The 20696-nt window shown below is 36.8% G+C and overlaps 1 protein-coding gene across 1 annotated transcript; it reads right to left on the bottom strand.

Moving 5' to 3' along the window:
* Nucleotides 1–17817: 17817 nt before the first annotated feature.
* LOC146004208 (uncharacterized) lies at nucleotides 17818–18477 on the bottom strand. The gene has a single exon (XM_083142877.1). It carries the CDS (start codon nucleotides 18475–18477, stop codon nucleotides 17818–17820), a length of 660 nt encoding a protein of 219 aa, XP_082999003.1.
* Nucleotides 18478–20696: the final 2219 nt, after the last annotated feature.

Below are 20696 nucleotides of genomic sequence, written 5' to 3'. Positions count from 1 at the left end.
TACCCCCATGATGTTTTAAATACCACAAGGCTTTTTGAAAATCTTCAATTGATGGTTTATTTATTTGAGACATATATCTAAGAACAAACAAACACAAATGTCCGCAATTAACATCTTTGAAATTTTGAACACGGGCATTATTGTAATAAAGATTAGCTGAATTTAGATATTTTATTAAATTTTCAGGTGGAACACCTCCAAATGAATCAAACACAAATGCCTCATTTTTTAAATATTTAAGATAACAAATCCAGTGAGTGCCCTGATTTTTGTACTCATCCAAATTAACAATGCCACACTCTTTGTTGAGTGGTTGTTCTGGCAAAGAATCAGACATGTACACACCTCTAAAATGTTTGATGCCCAGTGGCTTGATTAAAGCTTCAATATCTTGGTTTGTAAGCGGCTCTTGTTTTTTTTAAACTTATTCATGGCTCTCTTAACACCTTTGCCTTGTTTCTCAATGGCCAGGTTATGGCGCCTCTGCTCATCTAATTCTGCCCTATTCTTCTTGGCATCTATTACTGTTTTTGCTATGGCCGCTGATCCCCCAGCCAAGCTCCCCACAGCCCCGAGAGCAGCTAAGATGGCAGGGATGGTAAATATAAATCCCCCCACATGTGATTTTTTTCTTGATTGCTGTAATTTTTTTAATTGGGGGATGCTAAGCAACAATTTCATACCATGCCCCTTTGCAATACAAGAATTTTTTTTCTTGCGCTGCTTTTTGGTTAAAAGACTGTCAATAGTTTTAAGAGATTTGAGACCTGCATAAGGTATTTGATACATAACACCCTTGGCCTTCATTGTAGGTTTATTATATACATATTCACAGCCCCCACCCCAGTTTTTGTTTGGTGCTCATAGCTATGGTGGTTCCCAATGCTGCTATTTTTTCACTTAAAGAAGCATCTTTGCTTACAAATCTACCAAATGCAGCCTCTTCTAATTTCTTGTCTGCAACATGTCTCTTGTCAAGATCAGAATGTGTGTTGTATGCAATATCATGGTCTCTACAAGCAGCATCTAAGGGATTAACACCAGGATCCCCTCTGTTTAATCTATGATCCAGTTTTGTGCCTGGACCACAATACTGATAACCTGGAATGTGTAATTCAAATGGCAGCTTGTTTATAATGTCATTAACAAGGCCCCGACCCTCAGAAATATTCCAAAATTTGGGGGGGTAGAGTATTAATAATTTTTATGAGATATCCAATCCCCTTAGTGTCATTCACTATAAAATTAGACAATTTTGTGCTTATCATGTCCATAATTCCAACCTTTTCATTGTAAAAATTGTGGTTCCCAGCATTTTCCTCCCCAGCTATCACCAATAACCTATCTACAAGTTTCCTGACATCATCAACCCAGACAAATTCTTTGGGCAGGGTGTTGTATTGTTTGATTCCACTGCCAGTCTTGATCTGTGACCATATGGGCTTGATTAAATTATTGTATTTTGCCCCACTGCTAGACTTGACTCTTTTTTGTGTGGGATCATTGTTCTGGTATAGAGCATCTGATTTTATTAATATTTCTTTGTAATCCTCATAATCTTGATCTGTATAGCTGCCAGGCCTTTTCCTAGTCATCAGTTCCCATAATCCAGGTGTGCCGGTGTACTTAACAAAAGCACCTTTTTCTCCAAGTCGAGATTCTGAATATACAATTATATCATCTCCCATAAATGTTACTCTGAAATTGCCAATTCTATGTATGATGCTGCCATCAAGCTCTGTGTCAGCATATAAGCCAAAAACCTCATCTTTATTGTCTTTAGGTGTGGTTAAATATTTTTGAGCAAGAAGCCCCAATTCAATAGGATCCTGACTAGCCTCAATTCTTCTAGGAGCAATAGGACTAGGTGTATGAATACTGGAAAGTGGGGTGATTGGATAATCTAATATGTTCCTTGCAGCTACAGGTACAAGCTCTGTGAGCAAATTTTGATTTTGCTCTGTAACAGTTTTGATATTCTTACCTAAATTATTAATAGCATCAATTACAGGCTGTTCTGTTTGTTTGTGTTTTTCATAAATTCCTCGGTTCTCTGATTTCCATCCCTTAAATCTTTTTACAAGATAATCTCTTAACTTAAGATCGTCAATAATTGGCCTTTTCATGGTTATTTATTTATGTTTCAATGTCTAGAAAATTGTTGATTTTATTTCTGTATTTGCCACTATTGGGTGTTCTTGTCATATCAATTGTGACAAACCCATAACTGTCCTGGTTCCAGCACCAACTGCAAATCTTAGAAAAATCATTGTAGCTCAAGTCCCCACCTACATATTCATCATGTATGTGTTTGAGGTTGGTATGATCCTGATGAAACACACATATAAAATTGCTATTGTCTCGGATCAGTTGCTTGGGTATTTTTGAAAAAGTCTGTGCCAGGTAGAAGCAATCAATGTTTTTGTGCCGGCCCTGTGTAAAAAAATTCCTAACCTTGTTTTGATTATCCAATATAATGTCATCAAACACAACAACAGAATTATCGAGACATTCATCAAGTGGCTTAACATCTGGTTCAAAAGTGGCAATATCCAATCCATCATATAGCTTCATCAGCTGCTGATATTTTAATTGTTCCAAGCTCTTAGAGAAGATATACAAGTGCCTGTTTTTCCAGTCTAACCAGTTGGGTGCCAATAAAAAATTATCAACCATTAGTGTAGTTTTACCACAAGCAGATGGCCCAACAATAAGACACCTAATATTTTCAGGCAGCAACTTCCCATTTCTCTTATTCTGCTGTTCAGGTTCTGGCAGCCTTTTTATAACATCCCAGGTGCTCATATTATTATTTTGTTTGCATCGATCCAGCTGTGTTCTGGAAGTCCTAGCCATTTGACAAATAATTTGTTGCCTTTTCTGCGGATGATTTTTTCTATGAGATATGTGTCAGGCTGTTTAGTTTTGCTGAGCTCTTGTTCATAGAACCTGCCTTTGAGAATTTCTCCTCGGTGATCCTTTATTATATATGTGTTAAGGGTCCCGGGTTTAACCTGAACCACTGTAAATAATTCAGTGCTCCAGTTTCTTGTAAAGCCTCTCTTGAATAAGTGCTTATATTTGCTGATTCTTACTTGATCCCCCACCTTGTATTTGGCCTTTCTTGTTGTTGGCTGATATTTAGGATAATAAACAGTGCTGATCAATTTTTGCTCATCAGATGAAGTTACTTCAGAGGGTTTCATGTTGATTGTGGAATGGACAGAATTGTTATATTTATGTAGAAGTTCTGGAAGAATATTAATCCATTTATAATTACCCTGCAGTGTAAATTGTTTATACATAAGATTTTTTAAAGTTCTGTTGAATCTCTCTACAATTGAGGCTTTGAGGTCACTGTAACTCGAATAATGTTTTATTGCCTGGCTTTTAATAAATTGTTGAAACACTGAATTATAAAATTCTTTGCCATTATCTGTTTGCAAATAGCGCGGGGATCTTCCACTCTGATTGATAATTGTTCTCAAAGCTTCTGTAACACATTTCCCAGTCTTGAATTTGAGTGGCACAGCCCAGGCAAATTTTGAAAATGTATCTATTACAGTGAGTAGATACTTGTAGCCCTTGTTGATTTTGTCTAAGTTTTTCAACTGTCCACTTGCCATTTCAATCAAGTCGCTTTGCCATAAATCATCTATGCTTTTTGTGACTACTGGGAGTCTCTTAAAATTATGTTGGGCTTGTCTGTGTAATTCATCAACAATAATTTTTCTAGACATAATATGTAAACAAGAATATTGCAACTATGGGGTGTTCAAAAGCTGAGACTGCAGGATTTTCTAAATATAATTTGTCCCCTATATGTATTTTAAATTCCAGAGAGCCATCATCTTCAGTATAGGCTGTTTCCAATGTATTGGGATCTGTAAAATCCTCCAATTCTACACTGGTGATTTTCACTTTGTTATCAGCATTTGTTATTGATAAGGTAGGGTAGTGGTGTGCCTGTGGCTGTAGCCAATATTTGATCTTGATTGGTCTCAATGTGCCCCCAACAAAAAATTGGTAATAAAATTGTGCAGGGGACAGCATATATATTTTGCCACACGGTGTAAATGGAGAATCATATTCTTTGTTGGGGATGCTGTACAATTCAAGAATTACTGAATGTTTTGGATTCTCGATTATGCCTGTTATTTCTTTTTCTGCTGTGAGCAATCTGCTTGTTACAGATTCAAGATGCTCATTGATGGTCCTAACAACATCATCATGGCCTGGCTTGATTTTTATGTCCACAGCAAGTCTCTTGTATTGTTGCACAATTTCTTGTAGCTGGGTGGTAAAAACAGACAGAGAATTTGCTTGATTGGATTCCATGGTCCCTAGCTGCTGCTTGATATTAGCTACAATTTGTTGCAAATTTTCAACAATTGCCAATTTTGAATTTTGAGCAGTAAGATCATGGACCTGTCTTCTGATATCCTCAAACAGGGCATGCAATTCATTAATATGTTGATTGGTTGGTAGAGTGGCCACTGTCTGAGTGAGATGTTTGATCTCTGCCTGGATATTCTTGATATCTTCTGATTTCAATATCCTATTCACTGCTCTCTTAATATTTTTAAGTTCCTGTGATGTAGGAAGATTTGATACTGTATTTTGCAAAGATTCAAGTGCCAATTTCACATTGTGCAATTCAGAAGCATCAGCCACATTTTGCATAGCATTTTGGAGCAAAGCTATATCTGCCTGAGAGGGTGTGGATTGTTGTAAAATTTCAAGTTTTGTTTGGATATCATCTATCAAGTGATGAAAATGAGATAGTTCAGATTCAGTGTTGAGGTTTTCAAGCTTTGTGATTTGTTGCTGGACACTAACAAGGGTATCTACAATCCCGGGCAATCTGGATTCTAATACATTTGCCAAATCACTTTGCACTGTTGCTATTGTACCTTCAAGATGAGTTATGGAACTTTGAATTTTTCCAAAATCTTCATATGTTTCAAGTTGCAGCTTAATATTTGCAACACTCCGAGTTATTGCATTCAAAGCATCAGAAGATGGCAAGTTGTTCATAAAATTTTCAAGTGTCTCAATTTTTTCTTTAACCTCGGCTATGGCATTGTTCAGAGGGTCCAGATTAGGTATTTGGAGTGACTGAATCTGTTCTTTTAGAGTGGAAATCACTAGATCAAAATCTTCTTGTGATTTTATGCTTTTGACAATTGTTTGGAGTTGTGCCTGGACATTATTTATTTGCTCTTCTAATTGCTGTTTCAATTGCTCAGAGTTGTTAGCCTGGGTCTTAAATTTGGCTTGAAGAGCTGCAACAGCCTCTTCTAAACTTTGAAAATTATCTAATGTGGCCAGGTCAGTATATTTCTGAAGCAACAATTTGAGTTCAGAATCAATTTTAAGAAGAGGGTCCATGCATTGTGATTGCAAATTTGTAATTTCTAATTGAAGACTGGCATTGAGTGTGGTTTGTAAAGCTTGTAAATCACTTCTTAATTTCTTGACTCTGACATCAAGCATCAGAATCTCATCACTGTGATCTTCATGTCTTGTATGGCCAAAAATATCATTAGGCATTTTGTTTAGTAGTTATTTATTATAGAGTATCTGATTCTTAATTCTATAAAAAAGGGTATAAGCTTATCATAAGATCCAGGGACTTCAATATATAAGCAGTCACCAGCAGAAACAGTATAAACAGTGCCAGAAACCATGTTTGAGTGCTTAATTCTGTAAATATTTCTCCCTACTGAAATCTTGACATCACCCTCAGGAGTTGTAATAAATTGCAATTGCCCACCTACAGGTAATTGGTAATGATTTAAATTGTTGTTAAATATGTACAATATTTTGCCTGTTTCATCATCAATATCTGTAAATATGCTGTTCAGATGAATAATTAACAAGCCACTCAGTTTAGACAGCATATCAGAAGAGGGTTGTGGTGTTGGCAGGTCCATAATACCTTGTTTTTTGAACCCAAATAAGTTCATAGGCATGTTTATTTATTTCAAATCATGCTCTGTGCTTGTGCATTGTTTGCCATTTTTCAAATCACAATGACCCCATGGTAAAGTATGAATGCCACATGATAAAATGCATCTCTTATCATCATGTGGGTCCAGAGCCACTTTTCTTACAATATTGCTAGTCAATAAGTGATCCACACTCTGAATTCTGGATTCTGATGTTCTGATTAAACTCTGGGATTTGAGGCAATTTTCATAATCTTCAAATTCAAGCTCTTTTTCCACAGCTACTTTGCCAATACCCTTGGCCTTTTTAGCAGCAACACCACTACATGTTTTAAAACTGTACATCTTGGCACTTAACCCAGCAAATTCCACAATAACATCACCAAGTGTCTCATCTTTTAACTTGCCGGGCACCTTTTTGTTGTGGGGTTGAATATTCAAATGGCCTGGCAATTCACTGGTATCAAAATATTGAAACAATTCAGGCTGTGTCATATCTTGATAAACATCTTCTGTTTGAATATCAAGAACAAAACTATCCGTGTCCATGTACATCAATTTTATATTATCACCATAAAAAGGTTTCAACACATCATAATACAATGTTAACATATGTAATTTGGCCAAATCCAATATTGCAGCCCCTACATAAATAGGTTTATCAAACTTAATCTTTGTTTTTTTCATGTTGAAAAGTGCCATATTTTCATCATAAATTCTTCTATAATTGAAATTAGGCTTTGCAACCAATTTTTTGCTCAGGCTGGGGTCAGTAATTATTTTAACATCGGTATGTTTTCTGACATTTTCAATTGTTTTGCCATATACAGAATTAACCATCAATTTAAACAAGGCCTTATCAAATTGGCTCTTTGCAGATGTTCGAAGCTCCGTGTTTGTATCAATGTATGGTTTCAACCATCTTGAGTGCCTGAATCTCAAAACTTTTCCAAGTTTGGTCACTTGGACACCATGTTTCATCAGGAACTGGAGGTTCTTGTAATATATGACATAACTCTGTTTTGGCTCCAGTGTCATCATGAGCTTCTTCTGTTTAGAGCCAGGTGAGCACTGAACCTCAGGAATTGGGGGCAGATCAGAAAATTTGTTATGTAAATGATCTGGAATTGTCAAATCAACCTCTAAGAATAAGCCATAATTACTGTCATCAAAGTTCTGAAGATCCTCAATATTGAAATTTTCAACCCACTCAAGCCCTGCATATGGCAGTTTTTGCATCATTGCGTGACCATAGAGGCTATTTGCATCCACATACAATATATAATTTGATGGCAGTGCTGGATCATAATCAGGCATATATTTGTTATTTGCTCTGGCATATCTTTGAGAACATTGCACCATGCCTCCTCTTATACATTGCTCCATAAACAGATACATATCTTGATCTTGGATCAGATCCAATTGCATTTTAGTGTTCAAAAACATTGCAGACCATGCTAGGCCCGGGGCACTGTAAAAATACACTGGGTCCAGTCCATAATTTTGCATAGAAGATTTTCTGAATGTCTGCATTATATCTGCTAAGATGGTCACATCAAGTTTCAAATATGCCATGTGATAATCACCAAATGTCCGGCATTTTAAATTGTTCCACACCAATTGGGCATGGTGATAATCCTCATCTGTGATTCCAGAACCTCTGATTTTGCTGTAAAACTCTTCTTGTGGAGGCAGGGAACACTCATCAAATTTAGAAAAATCTGTAACATAATCATATGGATATACACCCTTCCGCCTAATTAATTTCAGGTCCTGATTTGGAAACAATGCACGTGTGATTTTGAATTGATCATCAGATAATTGAGTGGCCAGTGTATCCAGGCCAGCAGATAAAAATCTGTAAAAATCAAGAAATCTCATGTGAATAGGAACTCCATTATTAACTTTAATTATTTTGCTAATAGATATATATTTCTCATCATTTTCAGCTAAAATATTTAAATTCTGCTTGTCAAACCCCTCATATCTGATCAAATGATGAAAATCATAATTGGATGCTCCATGGCAAAATATGGGGACAAATCTTGGTCTCTTGATCTGAATATTACAGCTATTACACAGGGCCATTTTGAATTTACCATCTGTATGAGAATGGTGTTTCACCTTGATATTTGTATCTGAAAATTCAGAATCACATACCGGGCATTTTTCTGCATTGTTGAAATCTTCAATCTGATCCTCTGTTAAAGGCAGCATAGGCTTTGATTTTAATAAAATATTAGATGCTATGTCACGGCACTCATTTTCTATTTTATGTGCAAATATTTTGATGGCATCTGGTCCCATGTATGAATATTCTTTACTAACAACACCATCCTGTACAACCACATAACAAAAGCTGGAAGGTTCATGTAGCTGGTATGGTGTAATTGAAGATTCTTCAGGATCTGGATTGCAGGATGCAAGAGATTTGAGAATTGATTCAAAATCACAGACAATATATGCTGGGTGTTCCAACAAGGCTTCAAACTTTTTGAATTTGCAATTCTCACTTGGCATTGGCATCACCATATGAACAGGTTTATAGTTGCCACAGTATTTCAGATGCTCAATTAACTTGTTTTTGGCAATTTCTGCATTTACTTCCCGAACCCCCTTCACCATTTTCCTGCCATCAAATACAGCTAAGCATCTTCTGCACAACTTGAATATTATATTGGATTTGTCTAGTTGTGTTCTCACTAAAGCTTCAAGATTATGTATCAGAGTGTAATGATATGTGCCATCCCCTTCAATTAAGAGCAGATCAATCGGGATAGCAGATTCATCATCAATTGTACTGATTCTGAGAGGTTCTATCAAGCAATTATCACGACCAGTGGAACAAATAAATACATTAATAGATAATTGTTTGCCATTGATATGCCTGGCCTTTTTTTCAAATTTATCAATATTCTGAACAGACATTGGATATTCTAAACCCTTCATTGCATCGTCAAAAAAGTGTTCATGTTGTTTATAACAACTTATTCTCTCAGGATGCCTTGAAACTAGAAACAAAGCAGCTAATATACACCACAAAAAGCATTTCTGGTCGGTATTTTCTATATTAACCACGGCTCTTCTGTTTTTAATATTATCAGGTAATGGCAGATATGTAGATCCTTGTAATGGAGTGATTCAGAAATATTAACATATAACTTGTGTGGAGAACCGCATAGGCTCCATCCAGACTCTTTTGCTGCAAATTCAGAGTGTTTAATATTTAATTGATCCATCAAACTGCTTATTACTGTGTCTGAATTTGCATTTGAATATACCGGTACAGTTTCTGTTATGTGGGGCTGTATAAATTTTGTACCATTTGGTTTCTTATATTGAGTATACAATTTGAGGGACAGCTTATAAGAGCCATTTTGTGCATTTAGAATTGCCTGCACATCAGGTTTTTTACTGTTCAAAAAATTCTTAATACCACATCTTGGCTCTGATACAAACCGATAATCTCTTAATTGGCCATTAAAACTGCTATGGATAGGTGGTTCATAGCGTGGCTGCTTTGCCGGTCTAGCATTAACAGGTGTTTCATGCTTCCTTTTCAGACCAGATGTAGATGGTTGTGGGGGCAATATTGATGACTGTACATAAGAATTACACTTATGCCATTTGTAATATGCCTTGCTTAATATTTTATGGCATCTTGGACACATTTTTGTGGCCTTTCTGCATTTCTTAGAGTTACAAATACGGCAATGCCTAGCCCAATGAGAACTAGATATATTTTTATTACACTGATTGCAATATTTTTGTTTTGGCATTTTTTCTTGTTGTTTATTATATAAGATTTTCTGGGCTTCAATTCAAAACTTTATACTTAATAAAAATATCAGTTGGGTTCAGCAGTTAGTGGCTGAGCTGGTGCTTTTATACCCAAACAACAGCAGTAACTAGGTTTTGGTGATAGTTTTGCTGATGTACAACACACTTCACCAGGTTTAAAACCTCATCTCTATATCAACTAAATACAATTCAAAATTGGATTTTGAACTGTGCAATAAATATTCTGTAAGTCTCACTTGTGTTTATATTAACAGAACAAGACAAAACCAGAATTGTATTCAGGATTGCATGTTTTCATACAAAAAAGCCATATTTTTGACAAGTTTATAAACAACAATCATACAGATATAACTTTTACACACATGGCCGAATCTGTCTGAGCAGAGGAGGGAGGAAGGTTTCAGATCTGGGGGCTATCAACTAGCAGTAATTATTCTCAAAATCTCACTTGTGGAGATATTATTTTGCCACATGTATTTCAATCTTAAATATTTTATCAGGACTCGAACCCCGAGCCTTTTGTTTACAAGGCAACAATATTATCATTTTGCCATCAGGGGAGGCTTCACATTTTATGAGGACTTAAACCCGAACCTCCATACCTGAAGAATTAGGGTTTAAGCCCCTCTTGCCATTGTTTTAAGTATGGGTAAATCTATCTGTTGAGCCCTCACCTTTTCTACACTAGAAATTCTGAATTTCTTAAAAATCAGAGCATATCACACCTGAAGAATTGGGGTATAGGCCCCATCTTGGCATTGTTTTAAGTGTAAGCAAATCTGATTGTTCAATCAAATAGCCTCGCCTTTTCTACACTTAAAATTGGGTTTATAATAGTACCAACCCCACTACTACAGTGATTGCAACCGATCAAATCCACACCTGCTAATGGATGTATTATTTTCTCTGTATTTTACAAATTAAATAACTGTTTTCTTGCAAGTATGCAGTTGTGTCGGAATAGAACCCGTCTCAGTGGAACTATATTCTGCGCGCACGTTTGGATCTACATATACGAAAACCTGCTGCAAGGTTAACCTGACGCTTGGCTTAATCACATTATTTCATGCATGTTAATACAGTGAAATAAATGTGAATTAGGTTTAAGCTTGTGTTGCAAATACATGGAACATACTTGATTTTATGTATTCGGCGACAATGATAGAAAGTGCGATGGTAGACAATCGTGAAGTTTCTCGTAATTTAAATGCATGTTCCTGAGCATAGTATTTTCATCATATGAGTTTTTTTACTGAAAGATTTTTCTAACTCCTTGGGGATCACTTTTCTTAGCTTACAAGGTTTGTACAACTGACAAATCTATCTGAATGTTTGTAGTAGCGGCGATTGGGTGCCAACATTTGAGGGCCAAGGACAATATGCTTTTTCTTGGTAGAAAAGGCTTAGCATAAAAAGGCCATAGTGCGGGGGCAAAATTTGGTGAGGGAACTGCATCCCCCACTTCCCGGTCCTCCTAATCGCCGCCACTGAATGTTTGGATTAAAATGAACGTCTTATTAGGAATGATTTAAAACACTCACGGAAATCAAATTCTTTGTTCATTGTCCATGAAGTATTCCTAGGCTAATGAAAGGCTGTTTGGACAGAATATCACTCGCAAACAAGTAAGATCGAAAAATCTGTTCAGAATTGAAGAGATTATTAGTTAAGTTGCTATTCATTTTCTGAACTGTCATGTTACTAATGCGGGAGAAGCAATACACGTATGGTTGGTTACATGAACATATTTTTTGAGGTAACAAAATTATTTAGGACACAAAGAATTCATCGAAGTTGATCACCGTGCCAGTAATAATTCATCTATTTTTCATAATGACTTGGGTTACATGGCGTGACCATTTCGAACACACTAGAATGTCAACCTCTATCCTGTGCAGCACACCCTGGAAACTTGATTCTTTCAGGGCAACGAATCCCTGGTGCTTCGAACCACTGTCAAAGTAATAATTTATGAGGGTTTGTATTTTGAGTGTCAGCTTGTGTTTGTTTTCGCCTCTTCGTAACTTTAATCTAATCACCATTGAACCTTAGCGTCGTCATTATCAAAATTAGCAGAAAAATGACTTTAACCTTTAAACAGCCAATAGGTCATATATGACCCATGGTGCCGATTACAACATTCACGTGCTTTTAGGACCTTCATACTTGTATGTGAGGTTGTAAACTCTGACAGATGTTGAGACAAGACATTGAAATGTCATGTGGAAGAAAACCCACCCCTCCCCTTTCTCTAATATGCAAATTAGCTATTTTTATCCAAAATGCAAATTGTACATATTGCGTCATATTTCAGCTTGTATGAGAACTAGAACTTGAAACAAGTTTCACTTTGTTGCAAAAGGTCTACTCTTTGAAAACAATGCAAAAGTTTGCACCCTTTTTCCAAAATATCGGGAGAAGAGGGGGCGAACGCCAGATTTTTTTTCATTGAAATTTGGGGACTCCCAACCCCGTTTTTCTCACTTGGGCTTTCTGAATTGTACACAGTCGCGTGCTCCGATGTTTTTGCTTTCAAACAAAAGTTATCCGAAGTAGATTGCTCAAATAGTCTCCGAGATATAACGTTTTTCTGAAATAAGTGTAAAAATTTAGAAATCACGCGCAAAGGCCACGGCGAGAGAGGGGTTCAATTGCACAGCGTTTCATTAGTGGATCAAGTCAAGGCAGCTAATTCCGTGAACAATGATGTTGTTTTTCGAAAGTCTCAAATATTTGTCTCAGGCAATCACCCTCCTAAAATAGACGCATCTTCTGTGGTGATAAAATGCCACGTTTGGTGCGAGTTCTTTCTGTATATTTTTCCCCAAAGGCCGCTGTCGCATTATAATGAAGACGTCCTGTGTTCGACTCCACCCTCCTCTGGTGGAAGCACAATGCACACTGGTTCCACGTTAAACTGTAGGTTTATTCCCGATTAGCCTATCTGAGCATAAAAGTGGATTTAAAAACAAACTAATAAAATCGTCTTCTGGATACTTCAGCTGCATCTACAGATTCTGTTGACATTTTCGGCTGATTCGTGTGGCAAAATTTATGTATGGAACGAGGATTTCTAAATAGGATAAGCCACTCATTAGCATTTGAATAATTCTGTATCTTTTTCCATACATAACTGGTTTATTAAAATTTATTCACTGCAATATTGTAGTGATTATTGTGATTCCTTCTTATTAGTAAAATGAATATAAAGTTGATATTTCGCATACCATATTGATATTTGAAGATAACAAGTATATAAAAATTGTAATGAAATAAAAAAGGGACACTTCTGGAATTTAATGCAGAGCTAATTAAAACTATATTATACTCTCTAGCATTATTAAACCCGAAGGTTTATGGCTTCAGCAACAGAAGCCTTCCATCTGTCCCTATTCGGGACAAGATCAATCCAATCTTTTCGATCCTTGCCGATTTATTTTAGGTCCATCTCAACGTTATCCCTCCATCCTCGTCTTGGCCTTCCTACTGGTCTCTTACCATCAGGTTTCCCAACAAGAATCCTGTAAACTATTTTTTTCCTCTGCCATTCGTATCATATGGCCTGCCCATCTAAGTCTTCTTGATTAAATTATTCTAATAATAATAATTAAAAAGTCAAAAGAAGGTATTGTGTTGCCGGAGGAAGTAACGCTAAGATGATGATTTTATTTGTTTGTTTGGAGATTATTTTAACCATACCCCAGGCCGGGATTTATATACGTATGTGGAGGCCCGGAGCTGCAGTCCTCAAGTTCACCCTAAATTCTGATCTAATCTTGATCATACCCTGCATAATTTTGAGCCTCCTAAGCCTACTAACTGCTTTTAATCACGGAAGTATTCATTTGATCACAGTTTTTGTTTCATTAGCTCTAGTATTTACTTTCACTTTCTAATGACAAAATTGGCTTTTTATGGGTTGAATATGTGAATATTTCTAGCATAGATAATATTCACAAGTAAAATATACATGTTATGAACACCAGAATACACTTATTTATCGAATTATTCATATATCTCCAAGTATATGTAGGGGAAACGGGAGCTTGTTGCAACACTTTTAAAATTTTCAACTTTAAAAAATTGTATAATCTTTGCTTTTCAACATACGTCAACGAAACTTTGTAGTTGAAAGGCGGGATACATTCCACTTGCACAGAAAATTTGCTAACCCCGACACTCATGTACTTTTATTGGAAATTTAGAATTTCCAAACACCTAACTTTTGTTGCAACTTGCCCCGTATGCGGGGCAAGTTGCAACAGTGGATGGGGCATATTGCAACACTTGGAAACATAAATGAAAGTAAGAACAAAAATCTTAATTTATTTATCAAATGCTATAAAAAAGGATGTAAATATTATATTAGAAACTGTTCAACATATGCTGACATTGTAACAATATTTTAAACTTCAAATAGGCCTAGACCTAAATTTAACATATTTGTGGTTTATAAATGTACGCTAGATAAAGGAGTATACAAACAAAAGATACACTTTCTTTAATCTGAAAAACAATGATGACAGACATAAAACGCATCTTCTTTCGCACATTTCTTGAAATGTGCACACCCGTCACACTTTATACACTGTACTGTACCCACTCCCTTCCACCTGTTGCAACTTACCCTCACCCACTTTACTTAACAAAAGGACGAAAATGTCTTCAACATGAATCTCATTGTAAACATGGCTGTTATTCTTTTACAGGTGAAAGTACATGTATATCATTAATAGCAACATATTCAACGACAGTTACTTGTCCTAGTCGCCAGTCACTTCAAAATAAATTATTTATTTATTTATTTATTTATTATCCTGTGTACAACAGGCATCTGCCCTTTTACAGTGCACAGTAAATGTCTTACATAGGATTTATACACATCAAAATAATATTTATACACATTTCAGATATAAAAAAAATACATATAGGGGTTATATATATCGTCCTTAAACATTACCGTGGATAAAAAATGAATCAAACCTTACACAATTAATAATAATAATAATAATAATAATAATAATAATAATAATAAAAATTAAAAAATTAAGCAAGAATGTTGTCCATTAAATAGCGTTTATACTCAGAAAATTTAGCATATATGTCCAAGTGTATGCCCCTCTCTAACCATTCATTATACAAGCTACACATTCTTCGCAGGGGAGCCATTTCTGCGGATTTTGTACGGGTGCGGGAAATTGCAAAGAGTTGCTTTCTTGATCGCAACTTTGGATGGGGGACATAGAAAGCTATTTTTGAAAGCAGAGAGGAAGAATCCAATTTGTCGTTAAGAAGTTTGAAAAGAAAAAGGAGCTGATGTATGGTTCTTCTGTTTGCAAGGGAGGTAATGTGTAATTTAATTAGTAATTCGTTATAAGGTGTCATCTTTGGATATGCACCATCTATCCTAAAAACTATATAGCGAGTGAACTTATTTTGAACTTTTTCAATAAGATCTATTTGTTTACTGGTTTGTGGACTCCACACTATAGATGCGTATTCTAATTTGGGCCTAACATATAGGTTAAATAATGATAACAACGCTTTTTTTTCATTGAATTCTTTTGCAGTTCTCATAATGAACCCCAGTTTTCTATGCGCGTCATTAACAGTCTTTGTGATATGTGACTGAAACGATAATTTATCATCGAACACTACACCAAGATCTGTTATTGAGTTTGCCCTGTCTATTTGTGTGTGTGCTATTTCGTAGTTATAGTGTAGTGGGGATTTCAATCGGGTAAATGTTACGGCCCTGCATTTCTTATGGTTAAGATTAACTTTATTTGCTTTACACCATGCGTTGAGATTTTCGATATCCTCTTGTAATTTAATGGAATCATCTTCATTGTGGATGCTTCTATAGAATTTTAAATCGTCAGCGAATAAGAGTTTCTCGGAATTTCTAAGCTGTTTTGGTAGGTCATTAATTAATATTAAATACAACAAGGGACCAAGATTAGAACCTTGAGGTACGCCTGAGCCAGCTACAAATTCATCGGAGCAGCAACCTTGATAATTTACGTATTGTTTTCTGTTTTTGAGATACGAGCACATTAAATCTACGAGGGAGGAGGAGAAGTTACAAAATGCTAATTTTTTCAAGAGAATATCATGGTTTACAGTGTCGAACGCTTTGCAGAAATCTGTGTATATAACGTCTACCTGACCTCTGTTGTCAAGTTCAGTGGAAATGAAGTTTGAAATTTCTACGAGGTTCGTCACGACAGATCTCTTTGGTACGAATCCGTGCTGGTGCAAGGAGAGAATTGGTTTTACGTGAGCAAAAAAGTGTTTATAAAGAATCTGTTCTAATAGTTTAGCTGGCACAGAGAGTATCGCAATTGGTCTGTAGTTTGAAATTTGAGATTTATCTGATGTTTTTGGTATGGGACAAATTTGGGATAATTTCCATTTATCTGGAAATCTCGATGTTTGTATTACAAGGTTGAAGAGTATATGTAGCGGATATTTTAGACTTTCACCACACCCCTTGATTACGTAGGGGGGGATAAGATCAGGCCCTGCCGTTTTTTTAGGTTTAAGGTTCTTTATTGCTGCTTCTACTTCAGCGATTGATATATCCTGTAAATTTAGAGAAGATAAAAGGGCATCGGTTTCAGACAGAGGGGTTGGTGGTTCGTAACAAGACGGTTCCTGTACGTAAACAGAGTGAAAGTGTTTCGCAAACGCTTCGGCAATTGAGTTGTTGCTGTCGAGTTCTTGATTTTCATTACAGATAAGTTGTGCGTATGATGGTCGTTTTTTATTTCTTACGAAGGACCAGAATTGCTTCATGTCCCCTGTTTTAACACTAGCTTCAATGCTTTTCAAGTAGTTTGAGTACGCATCCTGAATATTCTTTTTTAGTCTGGTTCGTATATTTTTGAATTTTGTTGCATGCATTTGAGTATTCCCTACGTTATGCTTCACTTTACGATGGTGTTTTGCTTTGGATGCCAGATCCCTTATAATCTGTCGCGTGAACCAACAAGGGTAGTGGCGGGAGGAGGGGGTTGAAAGAGGAATGCAATCATCGAACACGGACGTGACGATCTGATAAAATTTTTCAACGGCAATATTAACGTCTGAGCACAATTTTAATTCTTTCCCAATCTATCGAAGTAAATTTTTTATACATACTGTTAAAATCAGCTTTCCTAAAATTGTAGCGTTTCTCGTTTGGTTCCGGATTTCTTGTTTTACAACGTACATGACTTACTTTCAAATATAAAGTAGGGTGATGCTTATCCTCAGGAACGGACAGAGGTTCTTCTCTGGACAATTTTATGTGGTTCAGATTTGTTAGTACTAGGTCAAGCATTTTCCCATAATTATTCCTAATATTATTTTTGTTTTGAAGACCAGTTAGTTGGAGAAAGTTACATAATGATTGACAGGTTTTATTGTTGTTTAATGCTTTGCAATCTGTATCGCGAATTTCCGGAATGTTAAAATCACCAATTATGAGAATCGGACTCCCCGGCGGGCAATGCATAGTTATACAGTTGAAAAGAGCATCATACAAGGCAATATCAGAATTAGGAGGTATATAAATTGCACACATATATATATAACTACCAGGAATTGTTCGAATTTTAACTATTATAATATCAATATTTGGATCATCTATTAAACATTCTACTTGAATCGCAATAAGTTCCCTTTTGATTCCAATCATTACACCCCCTCCCAGGTTTTTGTTAGTTTGCAACGATTTACGATCGGCTCTGAATACATTGTACCGGTCATCAAAGAGTTCAGAACTGTTATGTGTTGAATTCACCCACGTTTCGGTACAAATGACTACATCATAGTTATTGGCGTTTATGGCCACGTAAAAATCTTTAATTTTAGTACGTAAGCCACGAACGTTCTGGTAGACAATATCCAACAAGTGTTTTTCACGACGTGTGTCATTATTCTGGCCGTCAACAGGGTTTAGAGAGTGTATATTTCTGTTCGGTTTATTTTTGACTCAGGAGTTGAATCGAGGTTCTGAACTGTCACTCACTGATAATAACTTACCGGTTTGTACCTCCTGGGCATGGCTACGTCGACCATCTCAGCGGGTGGAGGGGGAGGTCCCCGAATTCTGCGAAGTTCTATGGTTCTGGAGGGTGTTCCACGGAGAAAGGGGGTGGAAAGCAGGCCGATGACCTTCAGCGGATGCACTTGGGGATGGTTCATTTGGTTCTTGAGGGGGAGCAGGTAAATTGTCCTCCAGATCGCGTAAGGCGTACTTCTTGTTGTTCACTACTAAATGGCGAAAGCTCAGATGTGCCCTGTGTCCTTGTCTCCGTGCGTCGTGCATGTACGGCAGCAACTTTTCTCTCTCCCGCCGAACCGATGAAGAGTAATCATTGTCAATAAATATTTTAGTTCCTTTCAAGGTTGTCCTATTTCTGATTATTTCCTCTTTCTTCTTGTATCGTAGAAAACGACACACTATGGGACGGGGGCCACGTGATCGCTGAATGTTCACACGATGCGCTCTCTGGATATCGTCATCATGGAGGGTCACTTTGAGTTTGCTTTCGATGATATCTTTCACCTTACGTTCCGAAGCGTTCCAGTCCTCTCCGGCATCTTCCTCCACACCAAAAAACACGAGGTTCTCTCTCCGTCCTCTGTTCTCCTGATCGTCGATTCTGTGTTCCAACCAGATTGTGTAATCGCTCAGGTCGTTCACACGCTTTTCCAGAACATTCACACGGTTTTGCATGTTGTCCACCCTCAGCAATATCTTATTTAAAGTGTCCCCGAGTTGGCGAACTTCGTTGCTCAAAGTCTTGTTGCTCTCTTGAAATCAGACTTGAGATCCTGAATCAAACCTTTGAGCTCTTGTAGATCATCTCCAGGCCCTGGATTTTGCTCGACACCTCCCACAATGAGTAGGGTTAGCACCACAACACCATACGCAAGATACACTTTCTGAAGACCGCAGTTCTGTTTTGCTTTCGAAACTTTCGGGCGCGCTCGGGAGAAATACATGCCTATAGCCAGGCGCCACTGAACGGTACACACACCCATTGTCCCCGGACACTTCAACCAGCGGAGCTCAACAAAAACACGTCCGTCCTCAACGACTTTCACTTATTCCTTATTTTACTCGCCAAGTCTGAAAACAACAATTCTTATTTCCTGTAACTGTTATCAGCTCGCGTGCACCAATAATCTACAACGTTTCTTCCTCCTCAAAATGCGCATGCGCGAAGGGTAAGTTCGTTCTCGTAACTCTTCACGTTGAGGCGATATTAACAGTGTTGCAACCTACCCCTGTTGCAACTAGCCCCCGCTTCCCCTACTTATTGAATTTGATTGGGTGGGCAATCGGGTGGGCACAGGAATTTTTGGGTGGGCGCTTGCCCACCCGTGCCCACCCCTGGCGCCGTCCCTGTACTGTATTAAAATTAAGTAATGAAAATATTAGTGTTTGTTGCATAATCGATGGTTATTAATTTCCTTTGAACTTTTTAGAAGGCAAGGATTGTATTTGGATCATACGGCTTTGAATGACATTACAAAGAAGATGTATGTACACTACTACTCAATATGCATAAAATATTAATCAGAAACTTACTTTTCTCCAACTACATGTAAGATCATTTTCAATTATTCATCAATTTGACAATAATTTCATTGTCAGGGCACTTGTCTTTATGTAAATTATTCCGATCTTAACTACAGGTAAACTACGTAATGAATATGCGCTGTTATGGCTCTATTCTTATACAGTCCTTTTACCTATTCGTGTAGTAATAATATAATATTAATTTATGTATTGTATTTAGTATTAATTTTATTTAATATAATTATTTTAATTTAAACATTACCATTATTATTATTATTATTATTTCTGAGACACTTGGTTCGGCAGCGCCCCCCCCCCCGCCCCGAAACATATTTCTAGATACGTGCCTGGTGATAGGCAATATCCTTGTCGTACATCTCTCCCAATTTCACTTTCCTCTGTCATTTCTTCTACTCTCAGTTTAATTCATTCTTTCATGAAACAGATTGCTTATGATTACGATTTTCCACTCTTCCGAACCCTGCACCGATCTTATTCAGTATCTCTATACATTTCATTCAATTCACTCTATCAAATGCTTTCTTCAGATTCACAAATACTATAAATAGTACTTCCTTTCTGTTTTGTATATTCTTCCCTAGTTAGATTAGGTAAGTTATTTGTTGAAAGTAGATTTACATATTACTTTCTATTTGGGTGTATTTCATCTGATGTGATTACACCCAGTGTGTGTGTGTGTGTGTGTGTGTGGGGTGTGTGTGTGTGTGTGTGTGTGTGTTTGTGTTTGTGTGTTTGTTTATATTGTGTAGTAGTTGTGATGTGTTTGTGTGTGACTTGTGTAGTAGTTATGCTGTCTAATGTGTTTGTGTTCGTCTTGTGTAGTAATTGTGCTGTCTAATATGTTTGTGTTTGTCTTGTATAGTAGTTCCTCCATTCATATTGGGGGTTAGGCGTAGAGCTGACAACTCTGCACTGTAAAAAGACATGTCAAGAAACAGAAATATAAGGCCATGGATGTTCCCAAGGTAAAATATTCCGGAGGTAAAATAGTCCCCCGTTCGGATCTCCGGGTGGGGACTACTTTGGGAGGTCCCTGGACTAAGGATAAGATCTACGTTAGGAATAAGGATATTAAATTAGGCACCTGGAATGTTCTGAGCCTTTACCGGCCTGGGGCATTTCAGTGTGCAGTTAATGAGATAGTTAAGTATAAATTAGATGTAGTTGCTGTCCAGGAAGTTAGGTGGCCAGGAGAAGGGAATTGGAAAACTAAAAATTATACTTTTTTCTATGGTGGTACTGAAAATCATAATTTTGGAACAGGCTTTTTCATAAATAATAGAATTATCTCGGCTCTTAAAACAGTAGAATTTGTTAATCAAAGGATATCATATGCAGTTTTACAGGGT

The sequence above is a fragment of the Lepisma saccharinum genome, chromosome 21, assembly GCF_977018435.1.
Source record: "Lepisma saccharinum chromosome 21, izLepSacc3.1, whole genome shotgun sequence".
Lineage (NCBI taxonomy): Eukaryota > Metazoa > Arthropoda > Insecta > Zygentoma > Lepismatidae > Lepisma > Lepisma saccharinum.
This window is presented reverse-complemented; position numbering and strand designations above follow the sequence as displayed.